We start from the raw sequence: 23,733 nt of genomic DNA on the forward strand, positions 1-23,733 counted from the left end.
TGTGACTGTTGGCATCGCCTTTAGCCCTAAAGGAAAGTTACTCTTCAAAACACGATAGAACATAAATGAACGAAATCGTTTGGTGTAATTTACATTTGTGTGTGCCAACTTCATTAAGAGTACATCTTGGAGTTGTATTCAACTTTGATTTTTGGTTTCTCATCCGTGATCTCATGAATTGTGATGAGAAGTTAATTCGAAACGTAATTCTCAAATACTGCGTTCTATAATTTCCTTTTTCTTTGAGAGAAGAAAAACCAAAAAGACGCAAGGCCTTAAAATGATGGATCAGCATTAAATACACACAAGAGATAAAGAGGGAGAAGACGATAATCCAATTTCTAAACGAATAGGAAGCCCCCAACACCCAGAAAGAGTCAGTGTTAGAAGCCATCCAACAGCAACAGGCAGACAGTTGTCAGTGTGGAAATCTGTATTGGATTCAGATTCCCACTCTACTTCGCTAACTCTGCACGCGAATGTATTCGTTCTTTTGCTTCTATCTATCTCTCATTTAGTGAGCATCCTCTCATGGACACACACCAGGCAGGCCTTGGAAACTCATTAACCAAACAAAGATCGATATAGCAACAGGCAGCAGCAACGAACTCAACTGCATTGTTTCTCTCTCCCTCTCTCTCGACAATTTAAGAATACAATCGACGGCGAAAAAGAGGAAACGGGAAGGAAGAGGAATGCTCGACTGAAAATGATAAGGTAATTTTAAACTGTGGTAGTAGAAAGTACAGAATTTAATTTCCTCTTTTATGATGTGAAAATTTGTCGTGCACGAAAATATTACAAAAAATACTAGTAAGAAGATAATGCAAAAAATTTAGACTATTCACATTAATTTTCTTTGTAGTTGTAATTAGGATGATCAAACAACTTTTCGTCGATGTAAATATTAACAAACAATTATTTATCGAATTCTTTAAATTGTATTTTTTTTATTTATTTATTTATTTATTTATTTATTTATTTTGAGTGAAATGTCCCTTCCCAGCACCAAGCCTATATGACCTAAACAAATATTTTTACCAGGACTCGAAATTTAGTATTTCAGTACGCAGAAGTGAAGCGAATTTCAAGAGGGACAAATAATAAAGAAGTCAATTCAGTTTTACTTTTTAGTTACGTTGTATTGAAATACTAATGAAATTAGCTAACAAATAAATAGTAATTACATTTGAAGTTCATGAAGACCTATGGCCATCCAGAAGACACACGTTTAACTGAATGGTGGTAGGTCAACACATCACCTTCCAGAAGTCATTATTTCTGTCTTTCTTGACCATAGTTTGCTACATCCTAATTAAGGCAAATCTCCAACTGCCTCACCATGCTGAGTCAACACCAAAAATTCTTTACTCTTTTCATCGGGAATAAAACTAGCAAGCACGCACACTGCAGTGACACGCGCTAGCAATTTGGCTAATCAAGAACTCAGTGAAATTTAAAAAAAAAAGTTAACGACCTCTATTTGCACCCACAGATGATAAATTTTAAAACATACGCTAACGAGTGTGAGCTCAAGAATTTCAATCACGAGATATACATATAATTAATTTAATGAAAACTTATATAGGGATAGATAAAGATTCTGGGAGGCAAGTTCTTTGAAATAACTATATAATACTTTTGTTTTATGATGCATAAATTATTAAAAAGACGACGTAATATCAGGGTTCACAAGTGAAACATAGCCTATTGCATGTAAGTATAGTCTATCTTCGATACCCCTGTGCTGAAGAGGGAACTTGTGCCGTGTCAGCTCTCTAGCCTATACCACCACTTAACGTTGAATCTGAACGATGCGCTTCACGAAATAAAATCCGGATCTGTTTAACACTATTACAATTTAGTTACAAGCAGATTGGATATTTAATTATTACAGATAAATAAGATTCATATACAGAAAGAAGATGGTAAAGGCTTTGAGGCCCTATTGTTAAACCGAAATGTCGTGTATTGTATAACATTTGGATACAGCTTGACATTGATACATGCAAATTAAATAATTGTAAAGATGGACATGAATAAATATTAATAACTTGAATAATTGAGAAAGTATCTAATTTGTTAATTGCTGGTATTACAGTGGATCAAATTAACTGATTGTTAGGTGATATATGGAATATGTAAATTTCCTTACACCAAACAATTTTCTTTCTTTACTCATTGACCGGTCATGATTAATTCAAAACATTATCTGATCCCAAAACATTACCACTGTAATCATATGGAATTTACAATTCAGGCAACATCAGGAGAAAACCTGATTAGCTATGATATTGAGCATCTTGCTAAAGTGAAATAGATATAATACATTTGGACATAGTTAGAAAATAGTTTTTAATACTTACAAATCCAATAGACAATGCATTCATTGTCACTCCTGATTATTTCCAGCTATCCACACTGTGACTTAAAACTGAATAAAATTTTGACCTCCAAGAATAAGAGCCGAGAATAAGAAGATTCCGTTAGATGAATCGTTGTTTACATACTCTTTCATAGACCTTTAGTAGTAGGCCCCCGCGTATGGCCGAATGACTCATCCTCACTCTCTTTTACGACCGGGATTTTTGAACTTCGTTCCCTTTTACGGCTAAGATGAGTGCTTTGGTACCTCGATTCTGATTGGCTGAGAGAGGTCACGTGACGTTAGGCCCCGCCCACGCGGGAAATTCAAATTTTCAGGTCACGTGGTATGATGACCTGCGGGGAAATCCCTCACTAATTTGTTCCCTTTTACGGGTAAGATGTGTGATTCTGATTGGTTGATAGCTGTCACGTGATTTTAGACCCTGCGATATTTGAAATTCGTTCCCTTTTACGGGTAAGATGAGTGTTTATGATTGGCTGATAGAGGTCACGTGATCTTAGGCCCTAGGATTTTTAAAATTCGTTCCCTTTTATGGGTAAGATGAGTCCTTTGGTACCTCGATTCTGATTGGCCGACAGAGGTCACATGATCTTAGACCCCCCACACACCCCATGAGTGAAATATAGAGCAATATGTCGGTGATCACCCTAGACCTGGTTTTTTTTTAATGGTTATCCTTAAAGTTCCCATGAAGGTTCAACCTCCTCCTTAAATAACCCTTTTTTTGGTATCATGATATTGTACTGAAGTTTACCTTAAATATTATCGTTCTCTTTGACAGATAAGATGATTACCAGCTTTCTTACCTTGATGGAGATCCTGTCCTTGAATTAGTAGCCTATGTCTCTGGAAGTAACAATGATGAAAGAGGGGTGTTGCTTGTAGATTTCTTATAACACATTGTTGTGAGTTTAAGCGATTTATTGCTCAGTAAGCGCTTCATTAATGGAAACAGTGTTGCCAGATTTTTTTACCTAAACTGCTCCGATTCTTTTCGAAACGGTTCCGCAGAGTGCAAGAAATTTTAAACTAAAAATTTTTTCGAACTAAAAAATTTCAAAACTAAAAAATTTTCAAACAAAAAAATTTTCGAACTAAAAATTTTGAAACAAAAAAAAAGTTTCAAACAAAAAATTTTCGAACCCAAAAAAATTTCGAACTAAAAAAATTGAAACAAAATTTTGTCGAACTAAAACATTTTTTAAAAACAAAAGTTTCGAACTAAAGATGTAAATCACATCTAAAAATTTTCAAATCAAACTTTTTATCGAACTAAACTTTTAAAATTTTCGAACTAGAAATTTAAACAAGGTTTAAGAAAAAATCCTAAGAAATGTTTTTCAGGAATCGAACTCAGGTCTTTCAAACCAAAGATGTGTATGCTAACCGCTTAAATGAATTCGGTTTTAATCGATCTTGGTGGGTTTCGAACCATGGTCCTTGAAAAGGATACACATATACTTTAAGAAAATAAATCTGACAGTGTAACGCTTCGCAAATCAAACTTTTTATCGAACTAAACTTTTAAAATTTTCGAACTAGAAATTGAAACCAAGTTTAGAAAAATCCTAAGAAATGTTTCTCCAGGAATCGAACTCAGGTCTTTCAAACCAAAGATGTGTATCCTAACCGCTTAGCTATGAATGAATTCGGATTTAATTATGCTTGGTGGGTTTCGAACCATGGTCCTTGAAAAGGATACACATATACTTTAAGAAAATAAATCTGACAGTGTAACGTGGATTAAAATAAAATGCTGATAGACTTCTTTGTGTGACGACATAGAAGCACATATGATTGAAAAATGCAAACGTCAGCGGATCGCATTACTTTTGTTTTACTACGAACGTGTCAGCATGATTCATGGAAAAAAAGCAAACATTGACATTCTCGTATGGAATATGAGGAAAATGAAATGTCGTCACAGTTACGACATGTAGTGACATGATCCTGGCAGAAGGGAATTGGCATCGAAATTGCGATACTAGATGTTGTAACTATTGAGAAACGTGAATGACGTCACGATCGATTGTTACACATCGTTTTGGTTCGTGATTCATGACAAAAGCAGCGAGCGTTTTGATTGGTTCGTTGTGATGTCATTTTATAAATTTCCTCGTTTCTGATTGGCTGACGGTGACATCGTTTTCGCAGCGACCTAAATAAAAATCTAAATTTCATTTTTCAAATCCTACATCGCTCTCAACTAGCGAGTGAAGAAGATCTCCTTTTAAAAGTGTTTTCATTTAAGCTTCATTGCACCGACTTTTTATTCATTGAATTGAGGTAAGTTCAGTGAGATTTTATTTGTCACCCAAGATTCGAAAATCATTTGTGGGCGGATCACGAATACACTGTTTTACTTTTAGTACGAAATATTTAGACTATGAAGAAATTAGTGGAATGGGAAAGTGGGAGTACGAATCAGGAACCTCCACACATTAAAAGTAAGCACGATAAATGATATGGTTTAGCGTCCCTTCAGCTTAATGTTGAATGTGAACTCCCGTCGGGAATTGAACCATGGCCAGAAAAATGTGTGCGCTTAGTTTTGAAAAGAATGCATTAGAAAATTTTAGAAACTATGTCTGAGAATAATATGGTTCGATTCCCTTTAAAAGCATTAGCGACCCCTTCAGCTTAACGTGATATTCGAGCAACCGCCCCGGGATTGAACCAAGGCCAGAGGCGTGTACGTCAACCATTTAGCTTAGTTTTGAAAAGAATGTATGATAACGCATGAGAATATTAAATTTCAGAAAAGACTTGACAGCGATCCGATGTGGGAAAGCAAACCCACCGAGGATTGAACCAGGACCTTCCACGTTAGAAGCATGTACGCTAACCACTTAGCCACGAGTGCATGAATATGTGGTTAAAAAGATTTACGCTATACAGATTTTGTTTTGACAATTACGTATGTGTTACGTTAACGGTTGGTGAATCTCTTCAACTTGCAAACGCATCATTTAAAGGTCGTTGTGAGTAGAAAAAATGCTTACGCGTACTTTATCACATCTCAGTACTGTTGAAACATTCATTCATTCATGCATTCTTTTTTATCACTATAGAATGGTAGGTCAGTTACATGCTACAGCAATAAAACACACATTTCAGTAACATAATTATTTTTAAAAAAACTTTGATTTCTAGTACATGTGCTTTCATAATGAGATTCTGAACGTCACCGCCAGGGGAATCAAACTCAGGACCTTTACATGAATTGCTTAGTTAAGAATTTATCATGAATGTTATGATTTCCTGGGCTAAGCGGTTAGCATACGCGCCTTTGGCGTGGGAGACCAGGGTTCGATTCCCGGCGGGAGCTCATGTGGTTCGGATTCCACGTTAATCAGTAGGTCCACGTCTCATATAGCCTCGCTTGACATGCCCCTGACGTGGAAAGCAAACCCACCGAGGCTTGAACCAGGACCTTCCACGTCCGAACCATGTACGCTAACCGCTTAGTCACAATAATAATAAAAAAATACGCTATACAGATTTTGTTTCGACAATTACGTATGTGTATCGTTAATGCTCGATGAATCTCTTCAACTTGCAAACGCATCATTTAAAGGTCGTTGTGAGTGAAAAAAAAAAAATGCTGACGCGTGCTTTATCACATCTCAGCACTGATGAAACATTCATTCATTTCATGCATTCTTTTTATCACTATAGAATGGTAGGTCAGTTAAATGCCGATGTAGTGCTCTCGAGTTTGACAGCAATAAAACACGCATTTCAGTAACATAATTATTTTTTAAAAAAACTTTGATTTCTAGTACATATGCTTTCATAATGAGATTCTGAACGTCACCGCCAGGAATCAAACTCAGGACCTTTACATGAATTGTTTAGTTAAGAATTTATCATGAATGTTATCAAGTGATTAAGATTTTTCTTTCTTCTTTTCTTTTGTAGTAAATTCACGCTGCTCAATTCCTTTTTCCCATTACATATTTGTTTTACCGTAATTGTACCTGTTTGTTTGTTTTCTCCTTTCATTAACCATGGCCGAATCGGGTTTTACTGTTCGCAATGAAATCACTCGTCATTATAGACGATTTAACATTGAAGGCAGAATGCTCGAAGTTCAATTCAACGCACCGCCCGTAGGAACCGATATCATACAGTATGTACATAACAGTTTCCAAGCAATGCTGGACCATTTGTTAGCCAATGTCGACGATGAGGCGATGGTTGGTTTATCAGTAATATCGCCACGCAACACGAATAAACCATTTTGGGTGAGTTTTCGCCAAGCCCGAAACTTGACACTGGAAACGATGTGGGCCTCCTTTGAAAGAGTGTTACAAAGTAACAATGCATTTCTCCTGCACGAGCCATTCACCGTGCATTTTCATCGTGTCGATATTCCACGTGGCTATGGTGGTGGTTTGCGGCAAGGAGTACTTCAAAATGAAGAATTGTTACGTTGCAAACGAGGGATTGTACGTGTACAAAATCAAGACTCAAGGTGCCTGGCGTACGCCCTTGTTATTGCTATTGGCCTGAAGGCATACAAGAATGTAGATGTGCAACGTTATAAGCAGTATAAGCGTCAATCGAAATATGTTGTGGATCAAGAAGTCGATGCGCTATGTGCAAATGCAAGAGTCAATTTGGATCATGGTGCCAGTGTAAATGAAATACGACAATTCCAGGCATACCTTAAAGAATATAAAATTACTGTGTATACCAGTTTCACAGGCCGTGATATCATGTACGAGGGGCCCAACGACGAAAATCGCACTCCCATAAATTTGATTTGTTTGGCTGGTCATTTTGACATCATCCAATCCTTAACTGCTTGTTTTGCAACCAAGTTCTACTGTGAGGCGTGCCATAAAAAGTATAGTAAACGTAATGAACATGTGAAAAATTGTCCTGTAACATGCTCCAAATGTCTACAGAGACCTCTATGCGACAAGACTCAAACACCGATATTATGCAACGACTGCAATCGTCAATTTTACGGCGAAGAATGTTTTAACAATCATCGTAATGCTCCATATCATCAAGGGGAACCTGTATGCAAAATGGTGAAGCAATGTACTAGATGTTACAGAGTATATTCCTTTGTACGAAGTGGACAACGACATCATGATTGTAATGAGATCTTTTGCAATGTTTGTAAGAAGATTGTTCCGGGATCGCATCAATGTTTTATGCTTCCTGATCGCCAATGCTTGAAACCTGGTGTTCCTTCACTCATGCACGCAAAGAAAGCCTTGTTGATATTCTATGATATAGAATCTATGCAGGACACGAATATTGGCGATAATACGTATGTACACATTCCAAATTTATTGGTTGCAGAACAAGTATGTTATGCATGTGTTGAAAACGATAATATCCAGCAGTCTTGCAGTACGTGTGGTCAGCGCCAGCATATTTTCCAAGGAGAGGATCCAGTTTATGATTTTCTCCAGTACTTGCGGGAACGGCGTCCCAATATAAATAGGATTTTCTGTGTCGCGCACAACTCTAAGGGATACGATGGACATTTCATCCTAAAGGCTATGGTAGAACAATGCCAATGGAGACCTGACGTCATATTAAATGGGACCAAGATACTGAGTTTAACCTTGAATAATCTGACGTTCATTGACTCGTTGAACTTCTTGCCTATGGCATTAAGTAAATTGTCAAAAGCGTTCAATTTACCCGCAACCAAAGGCTACTTCCCGCATTTCTTCAACACCAAGGAGAATCAATCGTATATTGGACCACTTCCAGAAACGAAGTATTATGGTGCAGATGAAATGGCCGTCGAAGACAGAAACAAGTTCATGCAGTGGTACAACGATCATCGTAATGATACGTTTGATTTCCAGAAAGAAATTCTCAAGTATTGTATTCAAGATGTCAATGTACTGCGACAAGCATGCGTTTCGTTTATGACGTCATTTGAAACAGAAACCAAAGTGAATCCCTTCTTGGAGACGATCACGATTGCCAGTGCTTCCAATTTAGTATTCCGCCGGAATTTCCTTAAACCCAACACCATAGGAATTCTACCGGCACATGGCTATCGATGGAGAAGTACCCAATCGATCGCTGCAATGCAATGGCTGGCCTACATTGAAAAAACCGAAGGAAAACAAATCTTACATGCGGCCCGACAAAAAGAAGTGTTTATTGCGGGATTCCATGTTGATGGTTACTACCAAGATCCTGAGACGTTAGAGGAGCACGTCTACGAGCATGCCGGCTGCTTTTACCACGGGTGTAAAGTATGTTTTACTACAGGCCGTAATCAGCCCATCTACAACAATCCAGAAGACACCATGGAATTCCGTTATGAACGAACGCAACGCAAAAATGCAAGACTGCGTGAATTGGGGTACATTGTACATGAAATGTGGGAGTGCGAATTTAATCAGTTCTTAAAACAAAATCCTGCAATGGCGACGTATCTGAAGAATCACCCGTACATGAACCGCAGACCATTAAATCCAAGAGATAGTTTTTTTGGAGGAAGGACCAATTGCGTGAAATTGTACCACCAAGTCGATGAAAAAGCGGGGGAAGTAATAAAATATTACGATATTGTCTCGCTTTATCCTTATGTAAATAAGTGTGCTAAATACCCGGTAGGCCATCCACGAATTTATCTACAGGGTGATGAAAATATACCACCAATAAATAAAGTCAATGGTCTAATCAAAATGACGATATTACCAAGTCGCCATCTTTATCATGGTCTCCTGCCTTACCGATGTAACAAGAAACTACTCTTTCCACTGTGTGCTGCGTGTGCCGAAGAAATGAACCCAGACCCTACAACAACGTGTACGCACAATGATCAGGAGCGGTGCCTCACTGGAACATGGGTATCATATGAAATCCAGAAAGCAGTAGAATTAGGATATCAACCGGTGGAAATTTTTGAAATTTGGGACTATGACATTGAACAATATGATCCCATCACGAAAACAGGTGGCTTGTTCACGGAATATATCAATACATTTTTAAAATCAAAAATGGAAGCGTCTGGCTGGCCTAGTTCCTGTGTGACCGAAGAAGACAAATCAAAATTCATACAAACCGTCCTGGAGCGTGAAGGTATTGCATTGGATCGGTCCAAAATTGAAAATAATCCTGCACGAAGAAGTTTATCTAAGCTCTGTTTGAACTCATTATGGGGAAAGCTTTGCCAAAGATCAAACTTTAGCCAGACCACAATTATTGATCGGCCGGAAGAATTTTATGAAAAACTCACTTCCCCCGACATTAAACTCCATCAAATTGTACCCATCAATGATACGATGTTGTATGCGTTCTGGGAGTACAATGAACATGTGCCTGTTCAAAACCGAAACACCAATGTCGTGTTAGGTGCATTTACAACATGTCAGGCACGTCTGGAACTGTACAAGTACCTGGAAATGTTGCAGGAACGTGTTTTATATTTCGACACGGATTCTGTGATATTTACGGAGAAGCCCGGGGAGCCAACCATTGAACCTTCAACGTACTTGGGATGCTTATCGAATGAGATGGAGTCTTACGGACCACGAGCATACATCAAAACATTTGTCAGTGGAGGACCAAAAAATTACAGCCTAGAAATATACAATCCGGATACCAACGTCACCAGTTACATATGCAAAATTAGAGGATTTACATTAAATTACAATGCAGGACAACAATTAAATTTCAATACGCTAAAAGAAATGATTACAAATCAATGCCGTGGACAAGTCACCATCACTATCCCCCATAAGATATGCAGGACCAAAGACCATACCATCGTCACACGAAAGGAAGAAAAAATGTACAGTATCCAGTACACAAAACGTCGATTTAAAGAAATCAATTCTTATGATACGGTTCCGTACGGGTACGTTAAAAAACAGAAGATGGAACTGGAAAAAGAAGATGAAGAAGAAAAAACTGTAAATACCCAATAAGGCCGCCATTTCTTTTTTCCTTTTCCTTTTTTTCCACTCCTTAACCACAAAGCAGCAACACCAAGAAGAAAATGAAGTACCCACAAGAGTTCATAAATCACCACCAACACCATCAGTGGAAGAAATGCAGTCATCTCGTATCCAAGGAGGAACCTTGACCATAAAGCTGCAACACCAAGAAAAATGCAGTACCCAGAAAAAGTTCGTAAACATCCATCGGTGAAAAAAAAATGCAGTGATCCTGTACCCGAGGAGGAAGATGAACCTAAACAGATCCATCATTTACGAGTAAGTTTTATTTCTCTCTTATCAATATTGACTCATTTTTATTGTTTCAGAAAAAAAAGAAATTCTTAAATTAATCCATCGTTTCTTCTTTTTCTTTCCAGGATACGGCTACAAGATTCGAAGATGATGACGCGTCCAACATATTCATTAAACTAGATCCTGTATTTATTATGTTAATAAACATGTATAGGAAGAGCACATACTTTTCGTTAAAATACAACAAGTTGAAAAAAAATATGTTTTATTATTTCTTGAAACCCTGAACACTTGTTTTCAAATCATGGTAATCTTGAAAATTTAAGGTGAAAAATATATTCAAGATTTGGTTTACATGATTTTGTTCGAAAAATAATTAAAGAATTTTTTAGTGTCCAAAATTTGATTTTTAATTTAGTTCGAAAAAATTTTTAATTTGAAAATTTTCAAATGTGGTTTACATCTTTAGTACGAAACTTATTTTTAAAAATTGGTTCGAAATTTTTTTAAAATTTTTAGTTCGAAAAATTTTGATTTGAAAATTTAGTTCGAAAGTTTTTAGTTTAAAATATTTTTTCGAAAAATTTTTAATTTTTTTTAGTTCGATTTTTTTGGGTTCGAAAATTTTTTGATTTGAAAATTTAGTTCGAAAGTTTTTAGTTTAAATTTTTTAGTTCGAATTTTTTTGAAATTTTTGTTTCAAAATTTTTTAGTTCGAAAATTTTTTGTTTGAAAATTTTTTAGTTTTGAAATTTTTTAGTTCGAAAAATTTTTTCGTTTAAAATTTCTTGCACTCTGCGGAACCGTTTCGAAAAGAACCGGAGCAGATTCGGTAAGAAAAAATCTGGCAACACTGTTTCCATAATTGAAGCGCTTACTGAGCGTTTAAAAAATCGCTTAAACTCACAACAATGTGTTATAAGAAATCTACAAGCGACACCCCTCTTTCACCATTGTTACTTCCAGAGACATAGGCTACTAATTCAAGGACAGGATCTCCATCAAGGTAAGAAAGCTGGTAATCATCTTATCTGTCAAAGAGAACGATAATATTTAAGGTAAACTTCAGTACAATATCATGATACCAAAAAAAGGGTTATTTAAGGAGGAGGTTGAACCCTTCATGGGAACTTTAAGGATAACCATTAAAAAAAAACCAGGTCTAGGGTGATCACCGACATATTGCTCTATATTTCACTCATGGGGTGTGTGGGGGGTCTAAGATCATGTGACCTCTGTCGGCCAATCAGAATCGAGGTACCAAAGGACTCATCTTACCCATAAAAAGGGAACGAATTTTAAAAATCCCAGGGCTTAAGATCACGTGACCTCTAGCATTGGGGTACCAAAGGATTCATCTTACCCGTAAAAGGGAACGAATTTTCAAATATCGCAGGGTCTAAAATCACGTGACAGCTATCAACCAATCAGAATCACACATCTTACCCGTAAAAGGGAACAAATTTCAAAAATCCAGGGTGAGGTCGGGGTGACTCATGACGTCATACCACGTGACCTGAAAGTTTGAATTTCCCGCGTGGGCGGGGCCTAACGTCACGTGACTTCTCTCAGCCAATCAGAATCGAGATACCAAAGTATACATCAGAAAGGACACCCTAATTTCAAAAATCCTAGGACCTAAAATCACGTGATCTCTATCATCCAATCAGAATCAAGGTACCAAAGCACTTATCTTACCCGTAAAAGGAAACGAATTAGTGATGGATTTCCCCGCAAGGGTAAAACATGACGTCATACCATGTGACCTGTTCACCGTGTGGCGGATCTAAGATCATGTAACCTCTGTCGGCCAATCAGAATCGAGGTACCAAAGGACTCATCTTACCCATAAAAGGGAACGAATTTTAAAAATCCTAGGGCCTAAGATCACGTGACCTCTATCAGCCAATCATAAACACTCATCTTACCCGTAAAAGGGAACGAATTTCAAATATCGCAGGGTCTAAAATCACGTGACAGCTATCAACCAATCAGAATCACACATCTTACCCGTAAAAGGGAACAAATTAGTGAGGGATTTCCCCGCAGGTCATCATACCACGTGACCTGAAAATTTGAATTTCCCGCGTGGGCGGGGCCTAACGTCACGTGACCTCTCTCAGCCAATCAGAATCGAGGTACCAAAGCACTCATCTTAGCCGTAAAAGGGAACGAAGTTCAAAAATCCCGGTCGTAAAAGAGAGTGAGGATGAGTCATTCGGCCATACGCGGGGGCCTACTACTCCTTTTGTTGTAGGTCAAAGGGTAGTTTATAGCACTGGACGTATAATATATTCAATTTTAGCTACTGGTCTCTTTTAAAATAGAAAACTTCCATTTCTTTATACTATTCGTGCTTTGAGAAGGTTTATTCTTCAATTATGAGAGAAAATTGGTTTTGCATGCTTATATGAATTTCATTATCATAAGATAAAAATTAAACTGTTTTCCTTTCTATATAATTAATAAATTTAAACTCACAACAGAAAAATGACCCTATTATTAAATGAAGTGCTAAAATAGTAAAACACATAATGTGTTCCTTTAAAGCTTTTTTTTCTATAATAGTTGGTAAGTTAGTAAAGAAGCAATGACTTATAATAAATACCTAAGCACACCATCAGAGAAGAAAGCATTAAATATATACAAATCAAAACGTGTTAAAGTTACGAATATAAATATATATCAACTACATAAGTATTTTAATTGTATTAAATCATGTTTTAATTAGTTCTTATGGCACTAGAAATGTTATTAGTACATACATTGTTCACACATTCAAGCAAACATTCTTCAGCAAGCTTCAGCAATACATTCTTCGTCCCTGTTCAAACAGTGATGAACCTTCTATTGTTTATTCTTGGACGCTTTACAACATACTGGCACTGAAACATCATAGTTAGTGTGCAGTCCTTCATATATTTAAAATGTTATCATGCTTCACAATGGCCCCAGATAGTGTTTCACAATGGCCCAACACTGTGTTTCATAATATTCCCTTGACTTTTGACCCATGTTTCCCCTCCACCATGCATCATCTCACACATTACTTATATGGTCTGAAAAGCCCGAAACATCGCCTACAATAATATAGATTTAATTAGTTAGCGAGGCATTTGATATAAGAGGTATAACAAAAGTTTTGCAATAAAAAATATTTTTTTTCGTTAAAAAATTGATATTTTCAGATTATACATAGACATTTCAGATTATATATTTTTCTCTCAAAAACTGTCATATTTCAGATATTTTTGAGATATATGTATACAATAAATGTAGCAATAAATTTACTGCATTGTCATACCGGTATATTTTTTGAGATTTCAAAGTCACAGAGCTCTGGGAAAACAGGGGGTTTCAGAATACCCCCAATTTTTCTGTTTCACAGTTACCCACTTGACCCTAGTCCATATCCCACGCAGGTAAGCGAATTTTCAAATTCTACTTTTGCAACAGATAGCTAGTGCAATTACTTGGATCGAGTTCGGCAATTGAACCAATTTGTTGATGTATTAGGGCTTATCTTCGACTTTAACTGTGGCATCTATAGCCCATATCGTTAACTTTTAGCGAATTCTTTAATTATTTTTTGCAACGAATAGCTAGAACGATTATCTCGATTGAGCTCATTAATGACGTTAATCTGTTAGTATATTACCAAATAATCGCAAACTTTAACGATGGGTATCTCTAGCTCATATCCTATACATATGGGAGAATATCTCAATTGTAGTATTCTGGAACAGGCAATTAGTCAGATTATTTCGGTCGACGTTGTTAATAGTGTTAATCCGTCAACGTAGTTACGAATAACGATGACTATCTGTAGTCCATGTCCCACATACATAAACGAATTTTTTATTTGTTTTTATTACAATGGGTAGCTAGTGAAATTACCTCTAGCGAGTTCATTAATGGAGTAAACAAGAAACGGTGGTTATTTGTAGCCCATACTCCACGTGCGTAAGCTAATTTTTGAATTTTGTTTGTCTGTTTTGTAATAGATATTTAAGACAATTACATTAACCGAGTTATTTAATGAAGCCATTCGTTAACGTTTTAACGGATAACGGCGACTATCAAAGTAGCTATCCATAGTTCACATTCCATACATCTAAGCGACTTTTTCAATTCTGTTTTTTAGCAACCGATAGGTGGATAGATTACCTCGACCTAGAAGTTAAATGGAATCGATTCGTTAAAATATTAACGAAAAACAGCTATCTTAATGGTGGTTATCTGTAGCTCATATCCAATACATATAAGCAATATTTTAAATTTGTTTCTTTGGAATAGATAGCTGAAGCAATTATCTGTGTTTAGTGTGTTACTGAAGTCAATACGTTAACATTCAGTATTAAATGATAATGACAACTTTAACTTTGGCTATCTATAATCCATATTTCATACATGTAATCGAATTTTTTAATCCTTGTTTTTGCAACAGGAAGCTAGAGCAATTATCTTGACCAAGTTTGATAATGAATATAATTCGTTAACGTATTAACGGATAACGACGAGTCTAACAGTGACCTCTCTATCGTACATTCTGTGCATACAAGAGACTTTTTAAATTCTGTTTTTTTTTTCCTCTCGAAGAGATTACTAGAGCGATTATCTCGTCCGAATTCGTTAATAGTGTGTATCCGTTAACGTATTACCGGACAACGGTGGCTATCTATAGCCCGTATTGCATACATATAAGTAATTTTTTGTATTTGTGTTTTTTGCAACAGAGAGCTAGACTAAGTATCTGGACCGAGTTTGTTCATGCAGTCAATCTTTTAACGGGTAACGGTGTCTATTCATATCCCATACATGGAAAAAATTGGCATGATTCTCTCTACTGTCCTTACCTGACTTCATATATTTTTTGTCTTTTGAAATGAAACATGCTTTGATACCAATCTAATATTTTAGTTGATTATATGTGCTTGGTTATAGCTAATTTTCATATGTAGATATTCATAATTCTTTTTTCTTCTCGTAAAAATTGTTTCAAATTCTTCTAGAGGTCTTTTTGTTTTTCATTATTACGTAAAAATCGTTGGATGATAAGATAAATTATTTTGAATTTAGAGGAATAAAAAGTCAAAAACAAACGTACATTACAGTTTCAGGTATCCATTCTTGAATTCACAAATCATGACTTCTGTCTTTAGGAAATGAAGTACGGGTACTTTATATATTTTGTTAAATACGAGTATTGCATTTATGCATATAGATTCACTTTAGAACACCTAATCGTTATATGGCATATGGCGTACGTACATATACTTTAAAAATAAGACAATATAAAAGACACGAACCAACTTGCTCGAATGCAATCTAACCGAGTCAGGGCAGAGCGAAAGTGCATACGTAGGAAGCAGGCTCGTCAACGATGGTGAGTATGTGCATAAGCGAGGACACTGAAAATACACTGTGTTCTTCACGTTGCTAAATGCTTTACATGTCAGACAGCCTTGTCGTTACGGATTATGACTTAATACACAGCCTTGACATACGAATTCAGTTCAACATGACTTCTTTATGGAGTATTACGTGCTTACTATCATACACTTTGGATTACGTTATGTACGGATGTCAACAGATGTAACAATTTTACGGATGTTAATGATAGGATCTTCATACATTTTGATTACCTATATGTTCCTCTTTTGAAATAACATTCAATATTTCTTCTTTCTTCCAATCGATGGATAAACTGGGATAGCGCCAAACTGCGTAAAAACACTAAAAATTGAACATACTGCCCCACAATACTACTTTATGCCATATTGTTGCCTCAAACTCGTCACTAATCTTCTAACGGCGAAGAACTCTTTCTTCTTCTTTCTTACGAATTCTAGATTCTAAGTAAAATTTCTTAATTTCTATGTTAGCGAAATATAGTCATGAAAAAGGTTTCAAAACATTACATTGAATGAGTAAAATAAAAATGTAGTCGCATTAACATGACAATCTGTCATAAATTCCAGAATTTAGACATTACTTGTAATACAACTACTTGTGTTAGCGTACTTGCCTTTGGTGTAGGAGACTCCGTTTCGATTTCCGGCGAGAGTTCATGTGTTTCGTATTCCACGCTAATATAGAGTCGGTGTTGAACGGGACGATAAACTCCAGTTCAACCGGAAGCAACTACTTGTTTTAGGTGTACCTGGCCTCAAACAGCTTTTGTAGATAAAATTAGCTGAAATACCCTTTCCTCGCCCATGAAGATTATTATTTATGCAAAATATTTGCAAATAGAGAACTGAGTAGGATAAATGTTGGCATACAACATCTTTCCCATTGCCCTTGTTTGCAATGCCCTTCTACGCACGAGGAGAATACGTTTAAGGATAGGATTTGAATCCTTCCTCCGTAGCACGCACATTTCAATGAAGGTATTACCCCATGTTGTGTATTCAACGATCATTGTTTTTAGCCACGAAATGTTGCCTAGCATGTTAGGGGCTTTTGTTAAAAGTAACTCCTTTCCCACCATCACCTCCAGGAAAGCTATATATAATTTAGATTACATTACATTAGAGTTTAGCATCCAATTCAGCAGGGAGGCTATATAAGGCTGTAGGCTGTAGGCATGAACATACAGCTTAACATGGGATCCGAACCGAGTGAGCTCCCACCGAGAATCGTAGCTAGGTCTCTGCCATCAAACATGCGTACGGTAACAATATAGAAAAGAGAAAGCTCATATACCCAGAAGAAAATTGTTATAATGTATATGACTTGAATTAAGAAGTAGATTGAAAATAGTGATTGATAATGTATTGAAAGGATCCAGTACAAATTTTGAAAGTCCGAAATCACATGAAATATCTTGATTTTGAACACATTCAGAGATTCTCTTACATTTCATCTTTCTCCTTTTCTTTCTCTCTTCCTCTGTCTGAGTCTAAAAGAAAGAAAAAAGAAGAATAAAACAAAATTGTTCTGTTTCCTGTCTAGTTGACAGATGATGCTGACGTTGACTTCAGCGTAGTAGTGTATATTCAAATCACGTTCTCACGAAATGAACTGTACATGGGAAACATTCTCCGCTTAAAACAACCTCGTTCTCTACTCCATCTTACCTTGTATTTCTCTCATTTCCCAAATGTTTTACAGCAGTACTCCAAACTCATTGTTTAAAGCCTTGAGTTTTTTTTTTTTTTTTTTTTTAATTGAAATAATTCAGCTATATCAACACAGCATAAGTTATTTAATCAATTTCTATCGTTCAGTCAGCGAATTACAGCTCACGCTCTACTCTTGGGACTACTAATAAAGCTAAAACTATGTGGAAAATCTTAAATGGTAGAACAAACAACAAAAAGAGCGACTTTGAGTATGTTAAAGTTGGGGACGAAATTATTAAAGAACCTAAGCGGATTGCAGATGTCTTCAATGATTATTTTCTAGATAGTGTACCATTACCTGACCCCATACAAGCGAGTTATGACAACTCGATGAAATTTCAAATGCATTCACATACGATCTTTTTAATTCCAGCAACAGTAGAGGAGTTACGGAAAATATTGAGTAAGATGTCTAATTCGGGATCTTCAGGTTTTGATGAAGTTCCAGTGACTGTTATTAAATTTTGTTTTCCTTTCATTGTAAATCATCTCTGTTATTTAGTTAACCTATCTCTTGAGAAAGGATGTTTTCCATCAGTGTTAAAAGTGGCAAAAGTAATTCCTCTCCATAAAAAGGGGAGTATGCATGATGTAAGAAATTATCGCCCAGTCTCCATTCTTTCCACGTTTTCAAAAATTTTTGAATATGTGATGAAGTCACGACTCTGCAATTTTTTGAAGTCATGTAACTTACTATCACCATCACAACATGGCTTCCAAAATAAGAAAAGTATTGAAACAGCCTTGTTTGATTACATGTCCAATATAGCTCTTGAATTAAAAAACAGTAAATATGTTGTTGGCCTATTTCATCGACTTATCCAAAGCTTTTGATACAATTGATCATGCTATTCTTTTAAGCAAGTTGTATGCTTATGGTATTAGAGGAGTAGCTCACAACTGGTTTCTCTCTTATTTATCCAGTAGGCAACAAGCGGTACAAATATCAAAATTAGCTGCAGATGGGTATCAAACAACTTGTTCGTCTTTATCACCTGTAATCAGAGGTGTTCCTCAAGGTTCCATTTTGGGTCCTATTCTCTTCCTGATATATATAAATGACTTGTTAGAATTTATGCATCCAGCGAAATGTATTCTATATGCTGATGACATCAGTATGATAATATCAGGAAAATCAATAGAAGAAGTTGAGAGGAAATCTGACATTTTTACGGACAAATTAGTAAAATGGATAACAGCGAATAGGTTAATTATAAATCATGATAAATCGATCCTCTTACATTTTCATTTTCCAGGAAAACCGCGTATATCACCTAGAATAAAAATATCTTCTAACTTACTCCAATATTCTTGCATAACAAAGCTTTTAGGTGTAATCATAAGTGATGATCTTTCATGGTCTGCTCATATCTCCACTTTAAACAAGAAACTAAGTAGCGTGTGTTTTGCCTTATACAAACTTCAAGGTACTGTATCGAGAGAAACACTTCTTAGCTTTTACTACGCCAAGTTTAATTCATTAATTAACTTCGGCATAATACACTGGGGATCTGCTGAAAATAGTTTAAGCACTTTCCGATTGCAAAAGAAAGCGATTAGAATAATTTTTGGGTTACCCACAAAATCGTCATGTAAAAAGGTTTTCATAGAAGCAAAAATTTTAACACTCCCCAGCTTATACATCTATAAATCTATTCTTTTTACTGTGAAAAACAAGCATCTTTTTATCTTTAATAAAAATGTTCATAGCCATAATACAAGACAAGGTAGTGACATATTTGTGATGCATCAAAAATATGCTAATATAAGCAAAACCGTGTACATGAATTGTGTCAGATTGTATAATAAACTTCCTCTGTACTTGAAAAATATGACCAATGTTTCCATTCTTGGTAAGACTTTATATAATCTACTCACTGAAAAGTGCTATTATACAATTAAAGAATATTTAAATGACTCATTAACTGAAGAGTTGGAAACAGATACTTACCCGTGAGTACATGCCTGGTGTGGTACAGACAGTTACCTAATTATGTGGTTTTGTATTTTTAGAAAGATTGCATGATGTATACTTCTGGTACTTCACAATATTGTATGTTTTTTTTTCTTTCTTTCTGACAACTGTAATGCTTACATGAGAATTTCTCATGCTTTGTAAGCTAATGAAACAGGCAAATAAATGAAATGAAATGAAATGACAATGGAACTATTTCTAAACATATCCGTTCATTGAGTCAGGGGGAAGAATTCCCTCAAAATCAGGATATTTATACTTACTTATAGTCCAATTTTCTCTCGTGACTCTACGAACGAATATGTTTCAAATTATTTCGTTAGAATTCAATGTCCTCAAATTAGTATAAAAAGTACAATTTGAACTTCCTCCAAGCGTGGGCATTTTTACAAATGGTATAAACTGTAATTCTTTTTCTAATTCATACACCTATTTTAAAATCAAACTCAACCAAAATTTCTCAGACACTCTGTCTTAGTGATTTATCTATACTTTCTAAAATAAAATAAAATAAAATAAAAAATTGCATCCGCTCCCTGTGCGGAGTGATCTGTATATGTGCAAGTAATCTGTAAACTTTACCTCCCATCATCTCCAAATATCAATTATACCTTCCCAACTACAAAATTCTGGATAAAGTAACGAACTTCTGGGTAAATCAGATGATGATCCGCGTTTAATTAAGAATTTATACTCAGTGGATCACCTCTTAACTTCATCATCTCCAATATTGTAGATAAGGACTTGATATCTCTTAAGTCAAGCAACTCTACAAATGTCTCAAAACTAAAGCCGGGCGCATATTGAACAGAGAAAGGACAGTCAATCCGAGATAGAAGGAGGCACAAGATAATGCGAGAGAAAGGCCAGAGTTCATTGATCGTGCACCTCACTCATAAAAGTAGGCGAGGCTACGAGGCTTTGTTGCATTGCTCAGAGGGCTGAACCTTAGCTGGGCTGTTCTGTCTTCTGGTCAATATACGGCCGGCTTAACACTGGTTCAATGCCGAAAACCTGTGTTCTCACTGGAAATCGAGGACGGAGAAATGAAAAAAAAATAATCTTTCGCTATCTCAACTACAATTTCATAACATATTTTGATAACAGTTCTGAACTCCAAAATTTATAATAAAATTGCCATAAATGCTGCATTATAGCTATTTAAGTTTTCTACAGGAGATGAACAATGTAATTTGGATGTTCTTAAACTATTCATTACATTTTTCCTTTTCCTCTTCTTTTATTAGACGTGAAAAGCAGTGGCGAGGTGAAATGGCATTTTATTATTATTATTATTATTATTATTATTATTATTATTATTATTATTATTATTATTATTATTATTATTATTATTATTATTATTAAAAGCATTAGTAAGTATGACTGGTTTCTTGTCGTTTGAGGTCGTTACTTCACTTCTGGTTTAAATGGAACGTTAATAACAAAAATGTAACCTCTTGTTGGGACAATGAATCAATTGCAGGAAGCGAACATCGGTATCTGTTACTGTTATTGTTCTGTGGAAATAAGTATTAAAATCTGAAGTAATCTTAAATTTGAACCACTTCCAGTTTTGGTAGAGTGCTTGAGATAGTCATGTTACGTTGCCTTGAGACGCTAAATCGCTAGCGAGAAACTGCTTCTCGCTATCTGTTATCGTTTTTGTTCCGATACCTGGCATCAAACGAACGGGCGTACAGCCGTTCTACAATATATATATATATATATATATATATATATATATATATATATATATAAAATTCATAGTCGCAAAATTAATGCTTAAATAATAACAAAAGATTGAAGTTTTGTACCGTATTTTAAATGGACTTTTCAATTGTTTTCATCAAGATGTTTTAGTATAAATTTATTATCGAATTTGCTCGCTTTTGAAATAACTATCAAACGTGCCTGTGTGATGTTGGCCCCCCAAAAGTTTGGGCTACACGAGATCTTTATTGGGACAGAAAGTACTTTATTTGGGCTGTTTGGAGTAACTACTCAGTGTTTGGGCTACTCTGGAAACAAAGCTACAGCTTCACAAAGTTTGAGGGCCCAACTTCACGTTAGCCCCCCAAGTGTTTGGGCCAGACGAGAATTTTCTTGCGTTGGGTAGTACTTCGTTTGGGCTGATTGGGTCAGCAACTTTTAGCGTTTGGGCTATTATAGTTTCCGAAATATGTGCTATTAAACTTTTTGAAAAGTGATTTTCCTGCTTCTTTTGTCGGACTAATTAGTACTATTTTATTATTTTTTAGTTCTTGGAATGTTATTTAATATGGAGATGATACTTGTGCCAACTAATTTATGAGATTGATTAAGATACAGTTACTATAAACCCAAATATACGATGTCTTCTTCGTCTTCATGTAATTCAATTTGGAATTCTTTTTTCATAACATTTTGTCTAATCCTGCCCAATATCCAGATATCAAAATTTTAGTATTTCATTATCCAAAATCTGTTTTCGGTTCTTGACATTTCATTATCCGAAATTCTAATTTCGGTTTTTGACATTTCATTATCGGAAATCCGGATTTCGGTTTCAGTAGAAATTCTAAATCCACATTTTGTGAATCTCAACTTTTGACAGCGCTAATTTTGTGTAAGTAGTTATTAACTTTAATCCCCTAAATTTATTTTACTGGAAAACAATTACTATCTTAATAAACTGTATAAAGCATTAACTTTACAATTGCAATGGTTATATGCAGTAAACTAACTTATGAACAAGACACTTGTGAAAATTATATATACTAACATTCCTAATTGAATTGTGTCAAACCTTGAAGACTTATGTCCAAATAATTTGTATATCTATTCATTCTTTCCTTTTTTTATTTAAGCCTTTTGTGAATACGTGGATAATATATACCTGTGTTTGACGCAGAAAGCTTCAGGTTTCATTCCCAATGGAGTCTCAAGGAACATACAGTCTTCTAACTTGTCTCCGTTATATTTATTATTATTATTATTATTATTATTATTATTATTATTATTATTATTATTATTATTATTATTATTATTATTATTATTATTATTAAAAATTGCTTGTAATTTTTAAGGCGAATAGTCATCCACATGATATTGTATATAGGGAGAGCAATAAGAAAGCAATCTTCTTTTTCTCAGTTCGTTTATTTCAAAACATTAAGATGAACACTTCTTCATATTTCTAGGGAAGTGCTTGAATCCTTCTGCTCTCTCTTGCTGCGCCCATGGCTTAAACTGAAGAAAAATGAAATACAAAATTATGAATTTGAAGTATAAAGCTTTTCTCTATTTTTCGTCTATTTATAAAATTTTCAACACAGGTGGGACATGTTTTTTCTTGGAGTCTTGGCAGTCTTGGTATTCTTGCACATTTAGTTTTGGTTTTGGTCTTGCGTATGCATCTTCGGTCCAGGGGCCTAACTAGGCTGGGGCAACCGGGACGACATCCCCGGTCCAAAGGCGATCAAGGTGTCTGATAGTACGGTCGTGAATAAATGGGAGTCGTAATTACATAACCTACATTTTAATGGTTATGTGTGACCACTTACAACCTCTGCCAAATGTAAATTTAGTACTATCGTAGAAATTAATAATGACGCAATTCTGTGTCAAAACCTCTAGCATAGTGTGTGGAAGGTGCAACATTGCATCTTCCTTCACCATTCGGCGCTCCACCGATTTATAGTCCAAACAGTTTATTGGGTAAGAAAAATCCTCACCTATTAGATTAAAACCTATTATTTCCGGCAACCAAATATCTGAAGGTCTAACCATTTTTTTCAAATACAGACCAAATCTTAATAGCCCAAACACTAAAACTTGCTCACTTAATCACCCCAAACAAAATATTATCCAGCCCGATAAAATTTCCGTCAGGCCTAGTCACTTGGAAGGGCTAGAAGTTGACCCCCCAAACTTCGTGAAGGTCTTACTATTTCAAATACAGCCCAAATCTTGAACTTTGATACATTGTTAATCGACACAAAGTACTGTCAATTCCAATAAAAGTATTTGTCAGAAATATCATATTAGTGAAGTTGGCCCCAACAAAAGAACCAGGAAAATCAC

At 35.6% G+C, this 23,733-nt stretch overlaps 2 protein-coding genes across 2 annotated transcripts in view; both read left to right on the forward strand.

The window, feature by feature from the left end:
* Positions 1–561: 561 nt before the first annotated feature.
* The window catches only part of LOC145679747 (uncharacterized), a 101,753-nt gene continuing 78,581 nt past the window's right edge, over positions 562–23,733 (forward strand). Inside the window, exon 1 of the mRNA XM_081750305.1 lies at positions 562–717. The gene's annotated coding sequence lies outside the window, so the exon portion shown is untranslated. The remainder of the gene's footprint in view (positions 718–23,733) is intronic.
* Positions 9,296–10,814, forward strand: LOC145679746 (uncharacterized). The gene is made up of 2 exons (XM_081750304.1): positions 9,296–10,593; positions 10,695–10,814. Exon 1 carries the CDS (start codon positions 9,376–9,378, stop codon positions 10,303–10,305), a length of 930 nt encoding a protein of 309 aa, XP_081606430.1. The 5' UTR covers positions 9,296–9,375; the 3' UTR covers positions 10,306–10,593; positions 10,695–10,814.

This window comes from Thermobia domestica, chromosome 2, assembly GCF_964235325.1.
Source record: "Thermobia domestica chromosome 2, izTheDome1.hap1.1, whole genome shotgun sequence".
NCBI classification, from domain to species: Eukaryota; Metazoa; Arthropoda; class Insecta; order Zygentoma; family Lepismatidae; genus Thermobia; species Thermobia domestica.

What these genes read in the sequence shown, in the direction of transcription:
- LOC145679746 (XM_081750304.1), top strand. Translation starts at nt 9,376, where the DNA reads ATGGAAGCGTCTGGCTGGCCTAGTTCCTGTGTGACCGAAGAAGACAAA.